The 13,197-nt window shown below is 35.5% G+C and overlaps 1 protein-coding gene across 14 annotated transcripts in view; it reads right to left on the reverse strand.

Annotated features, from left to right (window-relative positions):
• Window positions 1-13,197, reverse strand: part of TRIQK (triple QxxK/R motif containing) — a 93,684-nt gene that overhangs the window by 79,469 nt on the left and 1,018 nt on the right. For 9 of the 14 annotated variants that reach the window (XR_004680478.1, XR_004680483.1, XR_004680480.1 and 6 more), the window contains exons 2-3: window positions 3,581-3,740; window positions 1,848-2,026 (exon numbers count right to left, since the gene is read on the reverse strand). The exons of 2 other annotated variants lie outside the window; for them this stretch is intronic. Coding sequence is in view for 2 of the 12 variants with exons in the window: in XM_035011515.1 (XP_034867406.1) it covers window positions 1,848-1,979 (132 nt within the window). In the remaining 10 variants the exon portion in view is untranslated. The remainder of the gene's footprint in view (window positions 1-1,847; window positions 2,027-3,580; window positions 3,741-13,197) is intronic. 3 more of the 14 variants (XR_004680485.1, XR_004680484.1, XM_035011517.1) reach the window with 1 other exon arrangement.

A 13,197-nucleotide genomic window follows, 5' to 3' on the forward strand; every position in this document is an offset into this window, starting at 1 on the left:
GCACCCCAAATATTTTCTTTTTTTTTTAAGATTTATTTACCTATTCATTGGACCACAGAGAGAGAGAGAGAGAGAGAGAGCACAAGCAGGGGGAGAGGCACAGGGAGAGGGAGAAGCAGGCTCCCCAGGACCCCGGGATCATGACCCGAGCCAAAGGCAGATACTCAACCAACTGAGCCACCCAGGCACCCCAGCATCCCAAATATTTTAACCCCAGGTCTAATACACAATGGCAAACAAGAAACATGATTTTAGAATATCCTTTAAATTATAGAACATTCCAAGCAATGTCTTCTAAAACCTTTAAGAAAAATATCACAAGTATTCCAATCATTTCTCTATCTTCTTTTCAAAAATTAAACTTCACTGTCACATTATACTACTTTCTTTTAAAGCATATCATAAAAGAATGATTTTATAAAAGCACTGGGTAACTACTTTAGAAATCTGTATTCCCTCTGTTATGAAATAATTGGGTCCTTATTATAACATTAACCAAAATTTGGGGGCTGGAATTAGATTGTATCTCATGAGTCCCTCTAATTTTAGCAGCACACACAAAAGTCTTTTCAAATGTATATTTTTTAATTATTACTGAACTCTAAACAATTTAAAGAAAAAGCAACTGAGCTTCCCAAAGCAATTTCTGCAGTAAAATGTATAATCTGATTTTTTACAAGGGCTTAACACTTTCCAACAACCTCTCTACCCCAAGTTAGCTGTATGTCCCATTGGACTCAGTAGCCATTACAATTTTCAGGGCTCTCCTGAAGTCTTCCACCCACCTTCATTTTATTCTAGGCACATGAGCTGGTTTCCCAAGTCACAAAGAAAATACAGATCACTAGGTAAGAATCGCTCACTTGCAAGCTTATTCTAACTCATTCTCTCACACACCAACATCCACATTTATACACACACCAAACATAAATCCACACACACATGCTAAGGTATGGACACTGTTCATGCCATTACCTCTACTATAATCTCAGTGAATGAAGTGTCCTCTCTTCCACCATGGCTCCCTCTGTGCCCTGGAGTCCACCCCCATGTATATACTTTCCCTGCCTTTTTACCTTTTGTTCCGCTCCTTTATCATTTTCTCTGTCATTGCCTTCATCTGCAGTCTCACCAGCATTACTGCATTAGTATCATAATTGGTCTTACTGTTTCTGGTCTTGCTCCCCTCAAACCATGCCCCATATTGCTTCTAGAATAATCTTTCATAAATTAAGTTTAATCAAGAAATTCCCCTGAAGTATATTATATCATTCAGTGTTTCCCTATGTCCTTTAGGATGGAGTTCTAATCCCATAGTTTGGTATAATCTAACCCCTGTTCTCCCCCTGATTTCTTTAACCTATCTTTATCCCACACCAACACTGTGCTCTAACTACTTTGAATTACAGTTCCCTGAAATTATCACACTACGTAACAGCTTACTGCCTTTACCCATGCTCTTCCTTTCTCTGAAATACTTTCAAATACTTCTTTACCTAGATATCTTATACTCCTTTAAAACAGTAGAAAGGTATAACATTCATTAATTCTACTCACATACCTTCCAATTTTCCTCTCCCTCTGGGTAGAGACAATATTGCACTTCACAGTCCCCCTTTTGAAATTTGTTTTGACCAATAAAACTCTAAATGCCAGTGCATAATTAGCCGCTCTCTTCCCACTACTGCCTCTGGATCATGGAAGTACATGAGCTTTCCTACCAACACATTTTGGACATGTAGTCTCTGTGAGAAATAAACATTTGTTGTGTTAAGACACTGTGAATTGGGCTTGTTTGTTCCCACAGCATAACCGAGGCTATTCCAGCTGATAAAAAAAAAGGTTACCTTTCTCAGGAAGCCTTCCATGAGCCCAACACAGTCTGATTCAAATGCTATTTCTCCATGAGATGATAGCTTTGTATTCATACTCTCACCACAACACAACACTGTAGTAAGATGGCTGCTGTAAGCATCCATCTCCCTTCAAACAGTACTTCTGAAGGCAGGAACTGTGTATTTCATCCCTGTATTGCAGAGGTAGCTTTTAGGCAAACAGGCTTGAGCAGTGGAATATAGAAAGGCCCATCAGGAGACCCACCTCAAAATACCCATAGGCCCTAACTGACCAATGGGCTACTTACAATCAGGCACAGATACCAAAATAGAGAATTCCATAGGAGGGCATACTTCCTCACCTTCCCTCTTTAAAAACAGCCTCCACTCACCACCTCATTGCAGAAAGCCTCTCCTCTGCTGTTCTGCCCACCTCTCCCTTGCAGTATATTCAGTAAACTTCTGTTTCCTTTGTTTTGCCTCAGGTGAATTCTTTCACCCCCTATGCCACGGCTTCTACCCAATCATCGCCCCCCGCTCCGATGAAGAGACACTCCATTTGGACACCACATGTAGGGTCACCAATTAGCATAGTGCCTCACTCATGGTAAGTGAGACACTTACCATGTTTGCTAAATTAACTGGTCATTCATTCACTCATCAAGGACCAAGAACTACTCTAGTTGCTAGAGACAGAGTAAAACCAGAGCAAACAAAAACACCTGCACTCATAGGAACTGACATTCTTGTGAAGGATAATGACAATAAGCAAGACAAATAAGTATAAAATATATAGTTTATTATATAGTGATAAATACTAAGTAGAAAATATAGAGCAGGGATAGTTGGATGGTAACCAGGTTAGATCTTATTTAAACGGTGATCTTTTAATAAAGACCCAAAGGAAAGTAAATAAATAGGCTATGCAGGTATCTAGGGAAGAGCAATTCAGTAGAGAGAATAGTATAAAAACCCTGAGATGGGAACATGCCTGGCATGTTCAGAGAACAACAAAGAAGCCAGTATGGCTGAGCAAGTGATTAGAGATGAGATTAGAGCAGTAACAAGGAACCATCTCTTGCAGAGACATATAGGCCAGTTTTAGAGCTTTAGCTTTTATCTTGAGTGAAACAGACAGCCATTGAAAAATTCTGAGCAGAGGAAGAGGTGGAAGAGGACAGCAAAAGATAAGGTCAGAGATATAATGGGGGCCCATATTTTTGATTGTATAACATATTTCCTCTTCCCACAAAACGGGTGAATGCAGATATACCAATTAATCAAGAAAGATTAAAAATGACATTGAATGACATTTTATGAAGATCTTAATCTGTTCATTACTTACTATATAGAGACATTGATTATAATCCAAATATAACTACCAAAATATAGCAATGTACCAAAGTATCATAGTGTATCAAACACAAGAGAGATCAAGTATTTAAAGTAGAAACAAATCCTAATAGACAATAATACTAAATGATTTAAAAAATAAATCAGATATAGATTTATAGCTCTATAGATCTTGCTTTATTTACTTGGATTTGCCCAAATACCACACACACAAAAAAAAAAATAAGTAAAATCATTCCCCCATTGTAATACTGTCTTCCATAAGAAAGAACTACATTCCAAACTCAAGTCCATTGCCAGAAGCAAACAAACCAAAACAAGAAAAACAAGTGAAAGAAAACAAACCACAAATCAAAACACCTTTTGCCAAATGCTAAATCAAATAAACACACCTTGTGTTGTGTCCTTGATGCTGCCAAGTCTGAACTCTGGAGAGCTGCCAAGGGGTAAGATGTTTCCAAAGGCAAGACCTTTACTGAGGAAGCTGTGCTTGCATTCCTGGCAAATTCAATTCCAGATACCAATAACAATGCTCTTGGTTGCTTTTTCTTACTGGAATTCAAAGTAGAGTATATGGAAACATTATAAATGGATGACCTCCAGTGCCCTAATACCCACAAAATAAAATCACTGCGGTAGCTTTTTCCAAGAGGTGTTTCTTGGTTTGCTAAGTCTGTTATACATTCAATTGAATTAAGTTTCTCTGCTCAAATATACTCAGAAAATGTTGCCTATCATGCCCATGCCCCTTTTTCACAAGGCACACCTTCAAAAACAAGACTCACCTTCAAAAACAAGGCTCTGAGAAATCCTGTAATAGGAAAGCCTATTTAAATTTACTTGACCCAATGTGTCTGACATTTATTTAATTAAAGACCCCCTTTCCACTGTAATAATAGTAACATTATTTCTGCAGATCACACTTTACAAATGGTTTATTGTATAGTGATTATCTGAAAAGTAGTTAGGGATGTGTTCACTATATTTTAGAGTTGAGTATGAATATAAAGAGACCAATTTGAATTTGTTCTCTGTTAGTGCAATTTATACAGGGTTAACCTATAAAAATAATTGTATTTATTTAACCATAATTGTTTAAATATGTTACTTTCTAAACTAAATGCCCATTAAAAAGTAACAAAGGAAACAATCAGATAATATATGATTTATTCATTTTTGTTCAGCAAATATTTACTGAATACCTATTATGTGCCAGGCACTGAACTTATCTCTAGTTTTATATTGCAATTGCTCTTATATAGATAAGAGTATCAAGTTTAAATGGTTCCAAACCACTGTCTCATAATAATAACACCAACTCAAAATTTAACCCCAAGCATTTGAGAACACAAGTTTCACTAATTCTAATCATATCATTAAAAATAGCTTGCAACCTTTAGGCTGTTTTTAAATAGTGATAATAATCAAGCTCAAGCATGATAATAAGAAAACATAGTCTTTTAAAAATAGAGCTGCAAAAGAATAAAATTGAAGTCTGACATAGGAAACAAAGGCAAAAAGAAAAATTAAATTTCCTTACTACCTACAGCCCACTGCCAAGTCCTTGAAACAAGCAGTGACATTCCTCTAGGGACTCAACTGCCTTGATGTTAATACTTTGCTAAGGGCAAAAGGCAATCTTAGCCTGACCCCAGGATCCTGTAAGTCTACTTTAACATATACAAATTTCTTTGGAAACTTCCTTTATCTCTACCCACCCCCCCCACCTAGATACATGTTGGCAATCATCCCCCAAGCATATGACCCACCAACAGATAATAATAAATGACCTTTTCCCAACAATAGCTAGTCCCCTCAAGGTCCTGGAAACCTTGCTTCCAAAATTCCTTAGAGACTTAACACTATCCCTAACCCCCTCCCAACTTGAAAGTTGGGATATAATCAGCCACTCCCCATGACCCCTGTGCAGCTATTTCTGCCCACGGGTCCTATCCCTGTGCTTTAATAAAACCAAAGACATCTCAAGAATTCTTTCTCAGCCGTCGGCTCTGAACCTTAACATCTTTCCTACATCAAAGTCCTGTTTACCATGCACAAAATTTAACTTAAAAGAATCACAGACCTAGAGGTAAATACTGAAATTAAAAAATGCTTAGAAGAAAACAGGAGTAAAACTTCATGACCTTGGGTTAGGCAATAGTTTCTTAGATATAACACCAAACATACAAGCAACAAAAGAAAAAATAGGCACATTGGACTTCATCAGAATAAAGATGACCAAGAAAGTGAAAAGACAACCCACAGAATGGGGGAAAATATTTGCAAATCATATATCTGATATGCATTTTATACCCAGAATGAAGAACTCTTACAACCCAACAGTAAAAATGCAAATAATCCAATTTTTAGAAAGATAAAGGATTTAAATAGAGATTTCCTCAAAGACTAAAAACAAATTGCCAATAAACACATGAAAAGATGGTAAATTTCATTAGTCACTAGGGAAATTCAAATCAAAACCACAATGAGATACCACTTCACTAGACAGACAATAAGGTAAGACATGTTAGTGAGGATGTAGAGAAACTAGAATCTTCATACACTGCTGGTGGAAAAGTAAAATGGTGCACAGCCATCTTCAAAACAGTTTGGCAGTTCCTCCCAAAACCATAGAGTAATCGTATGACCCAGCAATTCCACTCCTAGGTATTTACCCAAGAGAAATGAAAACACATGTCCACATAAAAACTTGTACATGAATGTTCATAGCAGCATTATTCTTATAGCCAAAAAGTAGAACAATCCATGATGAATAGATAAATAAAATGTGATATAACCATACAATGGAATATTATTGCACCATAAAAAGGAATGAAATATTGATACATGTGACACCATGGGTGAACCTTGAAAACATTATGCTAAGTTAAAGAAGCCAGTCACAAAATTCCAATTAATACATCATTCCTGTTGTTCTCTTTATATGAAATGTCCAGAATGAGAAAATCTATACAGACAGAAAACAGATTAACAGTTATGTAAGGCTGGGAGTGAGAGCAGAAGAGATGGGGCATGACTGATAATGGGTACAGGGTTTCTTTTTTGAGGTTATGAAAATATTCTAAAACTATGTAGTGGTGATGGTTGCACAACTTTGTGAATATGCTACAAAACTACTGAATTGTACATTTTAAAATAATAAATTTAATGGTTGTGAATTACATCTCAATAAGGTTATTAAAATAAAAGAATCATAATAATATATATCTATAGGTCTTATCTAAAATGTTGGGCCAGTTGTGTCTTGAAGGTTTTTAGATTACAGAGAGGTAATATGTCCCATTTACTGTAATTACAAAACAATCCTGGAGGAATGTAGAGAGAGCACGTTAATATTTCATAGCAAAATCTTATCACTATTGACACTGACTAGAAAAGTAAACACTATATAAATAGTCCCATGTCATGTTAAATATGATTTTGCCTCAATTGAGTTTATGCAAAACTTGGGGAAAAATTTTGCAGAACTTTTTTTTTTAGAACTTTGGGGTTTTAAAAATGTGAATAGGGGCGCCTGGGTGGCTCAGTCGTTAACCGTCTGCCTTCGGCTCAGGTTATGATCCCAGGGTCCTGGGATCAAGCCCCGCATTGGGCTCCCCGCTCTGCAGGAAGCCTGCTTTTCCCTCTCCCACTCCCCCTGCTTGTGTTCCCTCTCTAGCTGTGTCTCTCTCTGTCAAGTAAATAAATAAAATCTTAAAAAAAAATGTGAATAATGGGTATTGGACCCTTATTAATGATGATGATTAATATTAGCAACAATAATCATATCAGCACTTCCCATTTACTATGCTTTGCATGTCACATGTATTATCAGAAAGAAATTTCCGTAACATTCCTGTGGGACAAGTACAATTAACTCCGACTGGGAAAACTGAGTTCCCTAATGATTAAGTGACTTTTCCGAGCGCACACACAGTTAAAGAAAAGGGCAGAGATTTGAATGCAATTCTATCTGATCACAGAGCATACTCCCTTTCCTCTACAGGGAAGAGTATGTTCAGATCATCCATCTGAGATATAGACTTCAAATCTATAAAAGGGAGTAAAGAATTCTTTTATTTATATCACAGAGATTATTGTAAGAATGAAATGAGATCATTTTTATGAAAATAATGTGGCAAATATAAAGGTCCATATAAATGTGAAACAACTTTACCTGGAAAACTATTTTTATTATATATCTAAATCAATGTTTAAAGTGAGATATAGTTTTAATCAAATTCTTTACATTCAAAATAAATACACTAATTTTATTGAAAAAAATGCTAAACATTAAACATTGTTTTTTAAATATCTAAGAAAAGAAAATCTACATGTGTTCAAAGGGTCCATAACTAAATGTCTATCTCAAGTTTTTATAAAGTTTTTATAAGCCATATATAAAACTGGTGCAGTATGCAAACATATATATTATGTTTGGTCTTAAAGTAGTTCTGTGTACCCAGGAGAGGCCAGACAGATTATTTTTTTACTTTATAGAAGTAACTTCTTAATCTTCTGAAATCCTGAAATTATTTCAGTTATTTAACAGCCTGCTCACAAAAGTTTACATACCATATAAGTTCCTAGGGTAATTAGGGCATTGTCTATATATCCTCCCCTCGATGAAAATTTTGTTATAAATAGGACATGCAGGGGTATATTCATAGCATTAAAAAAATTTAGGGAGTGCTGTCTGTATTCTAAAATACTGATCCAATCACATTGGCTCTACAGTATAAAAATCTAAAATGGCTCCTCACTGCCTGTAAGATGGAAACTCCTTTGTGTGGCATATAAAACAGCCTTCTCAGCCTGGGCCAGCAGGTCTTTATTGACTCAACTCCAGCCACTTTTCTCCAAATTGTGTTCCAGCCACTGAATTTCTTTCATTTCCCAACTATGTGATCCTATTGACAGCTTAGTAGCATTACAAATCTTGTTCTCTTTGCCTTGATGTTACCTTAGCCCCAGCCTTATCTACCTTAAATTCATAGGCATCCTTCAAAACCTCATTTCAAGCCACTTCCCTTATATAATTCACCTATACCTGTCAAACAAATCTTTGCTGATTAACTGATTGATACATAACTTGCATATTAATACAGTACATGCTTATTTCTATAAGCACATGGATTTTTGGCATAAAGAGTAAAGTATTACTATTTCTTACAATACTGCAATATTTAACTAAATGTCTTTGGAAATGAAATTCTAAAATCTTTACATGAATATGTTTCATTTAAGGCACAGAGATGAAAAAGAGAAATTTTGGTGATTAAATATAAAGAATAATAGACTGTTGTGTTTTTTTTTTTTAAAGATTTTATTTATTTATTTGAGAGAGAGAGACAGAGAGAGAGCATGAGAGGGGGGAGGGTCGGGAGGGTCAGAGGGAGAAGCAGACTCCCCACCGAGCAGGGAGCCCGATGCGGGACTCAATCCAGGGACTCCAGGATCATGACCTGAGCCGAAGGCAGTCGCTTAACCAACTGAGCCACGCAGGCGCCCTAATAGACTGTTTTTAACCCCAGTCCATATAAGATCAAAGAAATGCCAGGGGAAAGTAGAACATTGAAAGGCAATTACTGTAAATTTGGGTACCTTGAAATAAAAAGAAAATTCCAATCTTATACACTAAAGTTTATAGTTTAGGGCAAGAGTTGCAAACTTTTCCTATAAAGGGCCAAATCATAAATTTTTAGGCTTTGAAGGTCAAGAGGGAAAATCAAATTTTAACTGTGTCACAGCAATTTGTAGTGCTCTGAGCAATGCAAAGCAACACAGCCGCACATTTGCATATCTGCGGCAATTACTTAACGCTGCTGTTTAAGCATCACATATAGCATGTAAAATTACGTATAGGCTTGTTCCAATAAAACTTTATTTATAAACAAAATTTGAATTTCATGTTTACATCACAAAGTATTGTTTGTTTTCCCAACCACTTAAAAATACAAAAACTATTCTTAGTTCACGGGCCATACAAAAACAAGCAGTGAGCCAGATTTAGGTAGGCCATGGATCATAGTCAGCTGATGAAGGGTTTAGGTATGTATTTTTTTTCCAGTAAACAGATCCCCTCCCAGAGCCTCCAGAAAGGAATGCAGCCCTGCTGATACCTTGATTTCCGCCCAGTGAGAACTATGTTAGACTTCTGAACTACAGATCTGTAAGATAATGAATTTGTGGTTTTTAAAGGCAGTTTGTTAAAGCAAAGAATATAAAACTAATACAGTTCTCGTTTTTAGTTTTTTCCTCTTTTTGTTTTACCTTTTGATCTTCCTACTGTCGCTTAATCAGTATCTGTCCTTTTTATATGGAGTTCTTCTATCCATAGAGGCCATGAATTCTTGCAAAGAATTTCCTCAAATGTTCTTCCATAGCTTAAAATTCTTGATTTTCACAGGTATGTCACTGAATCTTCTGATGATTACCTTTTCCTTAGATTTGTGGGATTTTTTTTTTGTTCCATTCATTTCAGATGTTAAACCTATCCAGAATATTTTGGCATTGAATGAAACTATACAGATCATTTCTACCTAGCCCAATCTTTTCCAAATATATGTAGGTATGTATGGGGGTGGGGTGGAGATGTTGAGGAGAGGAGAAGAGGCAAAGAATGGAAACCTAGGAAATGACAAAATGGAATCAGAAACTGATTCTTTTTTAAATTATAACTTTCCATCCTGAAAAAACAATCTGGTATACCCCTGCCCAGAGAGATTCAGTGTATATTGAACCACTGTGAATAATGAGAATGTATTATAATGCTCAAGCACATTCTTCATAAAAATGGAAGAACATCACAAATCTTCAACTGTATATATTCACATATAAGGAACTTGATGCCTGAAACATGATAAACCACCTCCCACCCCACCCAAAATAATGTATCTACTGCTGGAACCAAGCCTAAAACTTTCAGTCCAGTACACCTTCTACCTAGTATAGTTATAAACTGTAATCCACAAGTAGGATTTTGTCACAGATATCCATATAATTTATTATTCTACATCCTGTAATATTCAAATATTTTTAATATCTATGTTAAAAAGTTTTTTGGGTTAAACCATCTTCCTTTTGTCTTTGCCAAAATTTTAATTTCTTCAGTCTAATTAGTCTGCTATTTTTGCAACCATGTCACCACATAATACTACTATGGAAGAACTAAGCTTCTTTTTATTCCTATTGTCATTCTCCATGTTCAGTGGCTTGAAAACCATGAAATTGATAAGATCCTCTCACTTATGGAACTGTCTCCACCTTCTGATTCAACAAAACAGAATTTGCTAAACCTCTGAGTACAGAGTATTTATCTTTCTATTGTTTAACATTTCCAAATTAAGAAGCTAAGAAATCATCTTTTCTTTTTCATGAAAATATATACCTATTTCACTCTGTTGTTGCAAAGATACTTAACAAGTATGGATATAACAGGTGTGAAAAGATTTAGCTCTAGGACTCTATGATCCTTATCGGTTCAGTTAGAAATGTCTTGAGGATATCAAATATTATAAAATATGTATCACTATTTTCCATTAATATTGTTTTAGACATTCTGGAAGAATACCAAAAAATGACAATTTTCTTTTTTTTTTAAAAAAAATGACAATTTTCTAAGCAATATTTTTATTAAAACCTTCGCACTTAGAGCCAAATCTATTGATATAAAAAATACGAATACAGAGGAACAAAGACAGAAAAATCTGGCCTAGCCTCATGTTTCCATGAGGAGGAACTTCACTGGAACAGTAGTTCTCAAAGGAGATATTTTTGACATTGGAGTGGGGGAAGAAAATTCTTCATTGAGCTGGACCTCTAGATTACACAGGACTCCAAAAGCCAGTAACTTTTAAACACATAGAAATAATTTAAAAACACCTCCACTTATTTCAAATGGCCCAAAGGGATCACCCAGGGTGGAAAATCAGAGCACTAGGTTAACCGTCCTGGCCTCAGATCCCACTCCTTATTTGCAGCTTCCCAACAGGAGAGTTATCTGATTGAGGGCTGAAATCCATTGGTCCATATTACTCCAATGGGTAGATATTAGCTATTGTAAACCTGTAAATTCTAGAGGTTTTCCTTCTTTCACTTCCCTCTCTGCCCTGGACCACGCATATCAGTAATTCTGGGTAAATGTATCTTTTCTGCAAACTGAAATTTTCCCTCATTGAATTGCAGGTTCTGAGAAAAGAAGTGGAGATAGAAAGGGGCAGGAAGTACTAGTACTCATTTCTGGTCTCCTATCCAAAGCATTATGCCCAATCAACTATTTAGTAATGAAGCTGATATGGTAAACTCCACCTGTTTACAAACTCAAGAGAGAAAAAAAGCTATTATTTATTGAGGCTCTAAAAACTTTAATTTCATTAGAATGTTTACTCCATTTGTCTTTGTACCAGCTTCTCTACCAGAAATGGAGTTAAGAAAGGAATAGTCAAAAACTAAACAGTTCAAATGAAATTATAAATGCTAATAAAGAAAACAAGTGCTCCTATATACTCCTGTGTTTATTACAAAACAATATATATTTTCTTTTTTCACTGTTTTCCCTATATAATGATACTATCTACTACAGATGCCCACTTCTATTGATAAACCTAGATAAAGAAAATTTAGCGAACAAAATAACTCTACCTATAGTCTTTTATTTAAACAGAGAAATCAGGAAAAGAGCCACAGTGGAACCAACCAAAATATTTTTTAGCCACAAGAAATTAAAATAGCATAAAAGCTGACTCACTTAAGTTAAAGAAAAGAGTCTAGGAGTCAGGTTATAGTATTCAAGTGGCATATGCTAAACATAATCAGTTTTTCTTGGTCGACTTTGATAGAAGAGAAAGTTTATGTATTTAATGTTTATTTCAAAAATACAATTTAACATTTTCTCAAAATATTTGAAATTTCTCTTTCCACTTGCTTAAATATAATATCCTTTAAGAGAATGATCAAAGGACATTTGAAAAAAATTATAGCTTACATGGTTTTGAAAAGACAGCAACAGTCTATTGGTAGTTCCTTTTTATTACATAGTAAAAAAAATAAAAGGATTGGTTTAAGATTCTGAATTAAAGTAAGCTATGGTAAAATGCATTGTGGAAGAAAAGGAAAAGACCCAATTCTTTTCCCCACTATATACTCAGTCTATCTTTGGGATGAGGCAAGGGGGAGAGTAATTTCCTTATCCCTCAAGAAGTTGATCCAAAACAGGATCTTAATCCAAGACCACTTATGCTTCCAACTGTGTCTTTCTCTAAGGGGAGAGTCAATAGCTTTCCTTGGCTTCTCAAAGTAGTATATGACACCATAAAGGTTATTCATCTTTGGATTAGAAGGTAATCTTTCCCAATCCTTTCAGGCTATGTATATACTTTGAAAAACCTAGTGATGTCAATCAAGGGGGGAAAAATGTGTCATGCAAGACATTTAAGGTGCTATGTAACCAGAACTATCACAGAATCAGTAAGAAATAGACAAATGAGTTTCTTCCTCAATTCTAAATTACCCAATGATAAAAGAAGTCACAAGGGAAGTCTGAAAATACTTTAAGCTGAATAGTCATACTTCTGTTTACAAATTCAGATCATACAGACAAAAAGATAAAGTGTAATCAATAACACTTCACATCTGTCTAGATCATTAATAATCAATGATTCCTTCTTACTCTTTAGGAACAAAGGGCACAGTAGCCCCACTTTATAGATGAGAAAACAGTTATGAAGGTTATTGCCCAAGGACAATATTTCCTAACCCTGCCAGTTTTCTGTCTTATAGGCCAAGGTTCTCCCCAGTGTTATCAAGCAGTACAGGCTTCCTTCTTGGGGATTTATACCGTAAACCTAGCAGAAGGAAGTAAAATCAGATTTTTAGCTCCTTTTGTGTTTTCTCTCCGGAATGTTTGTTCTGCTGAATCATTTGGGACCAACTGTTATGAGCAAAGAGATCTGAAGTGGTTATCTGTGGTTACCATCTTACAGTTAATCATTAAATGTGGATCAATGAA

Source organism: Mirounga leonina, unplaced genomic scaffold (genome assembly GCF_011800145.1).
Source record: "Mirounga leonina isolate KUSES-001 unplaced genomic scaffold, KU_Mleo_1.0 Mir_165, whole genome shotgun sequence".
NCBI classification, from domain to species: Eukaryota; Metazoa; Chordata; class Mammalia; order Carnivora; family Phocidae; genus Mirounga; species Mirounga leonina.